Below are 2,338 nucleotides of genomic sequence, written 5' to 3'. Positions count from 1 at the left end.
TCTTTGCAACCAAAACAAAGAAGTCGGTCAACACACTTCATGGTTTAATGGTAAGATCCCACGCCCCTTTAGGAGACCAAGCCTTGGAGTGCCTTGGAGGACATGTTGAAAGACTGATTGTGTGAGCCGGCTTGGGTGAAGAATGGAAGAGAATGGCAATTGGTCAAGTTCCTTCATACTCAGGTACCAGGTAGGTAGGTAGGTAGGCACCTGTGTTCCTGCTTCCATCTTGTACTTGTGCAGTTAGCGCTCATAACGAAACCACTGTCCTGATATGATGCTCCCAGATATGTTGGTATCGCCCGGGAGGTACCTTGGTCGGGATGAGTACTCGCCACGCATAGACGGTAAGTAGTAGTCCGTATCTTCTTGCGAAACTGCCACCGTAGCTATTTACGTAGAACAAAGTCCTCAAAGATCAAGCGGGAGCACCATATCGGCCTCGGCTACTTCCCGAACGACATTGTGATCAAATGGTGCCTTTTCAGAATCACGGCAAAATTCACACGCAGTCTCGTATCCCTTTGCTGCCGCTGTCAAAAACTCCCGCACCTCCTCGATGGTATTTAGTCTCCGGCAGTATTCGCTCAGTCCCGCCAGACATATTCATATTATACGACGGATATGCCCCCCCAGTGAACCAACTTACAACTTCCCAAGAAGGGTAGGCGTGAGGAAACAAATCCCCGTTGTCGACCGAGTACAGTAGGAGGAAGTTTTGTCTTGGCTTTCTGCCCGTGCGGTCATTTCCATTTCGTTGAGCCGCATTGTTTGATCCCCGACCTCGGGCTATCCGCATAACGAGGCAAAACTGCCAGCTTCAACGCGCCAACTCTCTCATGAACGGATGGCTTTCGAAGCATGTTCTCATTGATATCTCATAATCTTACCAATCTACCTCGTCCACCCCTCTTGTGTCCCCCTCAGGAAAGTAGATACAACAATTTGAAACGTGTTCTCCTCGTTACTGACTACTTAGCCTCTGGGTCTCCTGATATTCCTTCAAGCAGGCCACTCTACGCCACACTATTTACTCCCGGTCAACACATGTTACCAGCCGCCATGATTTTGTGCCGAGCTCGCATACCAATTTAGCCGGAGACGTTCAATGGACTATGTGTGAATTACATACGGTTCATCGTTTAGATGCCGAGTTCGCCGGCCTCCAATGGCGAACTTTTCCTGCCACAAACACTCTCTCCAGTCGATGGGTACCCCAGACGATACAAAATGTGGAGGGAAAGATAGGGAGGAGGTAACGCCGTCCGAACACCAGTGATTGCGACCTTGCCGGAAGCATACTTGGATCGTCCATACATCTCCAATTCACCCATATTTGTTGCAAAGTTGTTTACCGCCCTCAAATCAGGCTAATATCTATTCTCGACGACCATAACATTGCGACGCGGAGTGTGACCGACGGCAAATATCGCAAAGGTCTACCTTCGAGAACTACACGGACTTTCATAGCTCTCAAAGTCCATGTGACGTTGGGCAATTTATCCTGTTCCAAAGCGACCGGGTGTACACCGAAAAAGGAACGGCGGACCATGAGCTGGGGAATATATAAGATGCCCCCAGCTACGGCGAACCTGTAACAACTTCGAAATGATTCACGTCAGGTAAGGAAAAGGCTCCCGATCATCCATCCAGCATGCTCGGCTCTACTCTGTTGTCACTGCTCCCGTTGGCAGCGGCCGTACCATGGGGTAACCCAGGAGGATGGGGTGGTGGAGGATCTTCATCGTCGACTCCCAACTTTGACAACGTCACCATCTTCGTGGCGCCGGATGACTGGGAGCGTCGCAGCACGAGCTACGCTCGGGTCGTCCTGTTGAACCAAAACTGCGAGACCGACAATGTCCTCCTGACGACATTCACACTCACGCCCGACGGAGAACGTTACTATCCGGTCTTTGCGTCTCACGACCAGGGCCAGTCGTGGGAAGAGATCTCAAAGATCTACTTCACCCAAGAAGATACGGGCCACGACTTCAGCCAAGGCTTCCTGGCCCAGCCTGACTTCCTCGAGTTGCCCATAGACGTGGGTGACTACCCGGCCGGGACCGTCTTGTTCACGGGCATGGGTCAGCCCAATGACATGTCATCCACCAACATTTACGTCTATGCCTCTAGAGACAAAGGGTGAGTTGTTTGAGCCCCCTTTTCCCGCCTTGGTGGAAGCACGGCACGGCCAGTACCCATGGAGTGCGCCTTGCCCTTTCCCCCCCCCCCCCCCCCCCAGAATACATCTAGGTACACACAGCACTGACACTGGCAAACATTCGAAAGGTACACGTGGGAATTCGTCTCTCAAGTCGCCCAGGGCGGCCCTGCC

The 2,338-nt window shown here is 52.0% G+C and overlaps 1 protein-coding gene across 1 annotated transcript; it reads left to right on the top strand.

Moving 5' to 3' along the window:
* Positions 1-1,654: 1,654 nt before the first annotated feature.
* On the top strand, positions 1,655-2,149 carry PV06_10360 (uncharacterized protein; the record flags this gene model as incomplete). The annotated part of the gene is made up of 1 exon (XM_016411904.1): positions 1,655-2,149. The coding sequence occupies one exon, from the start codon at positions 1,655-1,657 to the stop codon at positions 2,147-2,149; it is 495 nt and encodes a 164-aa protein (XP_016257524.1).
* Between the last annotated feature and the right edge of the window lie 189 nt (positions 2,150-2,338).

The sequence above is a fragment of the Exophiala oligosperma genome, assembly GCF_000835515.1.
Source record: "Exophiala oligosperma strain CBS 72588 unplaced genomic scaffold supercont1.13, whole genome shotgun sequence".
In the NCBI taxonomy this organism is placed as follows: Eukaryota; Fungi; Ascomycota; class Eurotiomycetes; order Chaetothyriales; family Herpotrichiellaceae; genus Exophiala; species Exophiala oligosperma.
Note: the sequence above shows the minus strand (reverse complement) of the source record. Positions and strands in the feature narration are given on the sequence as shown.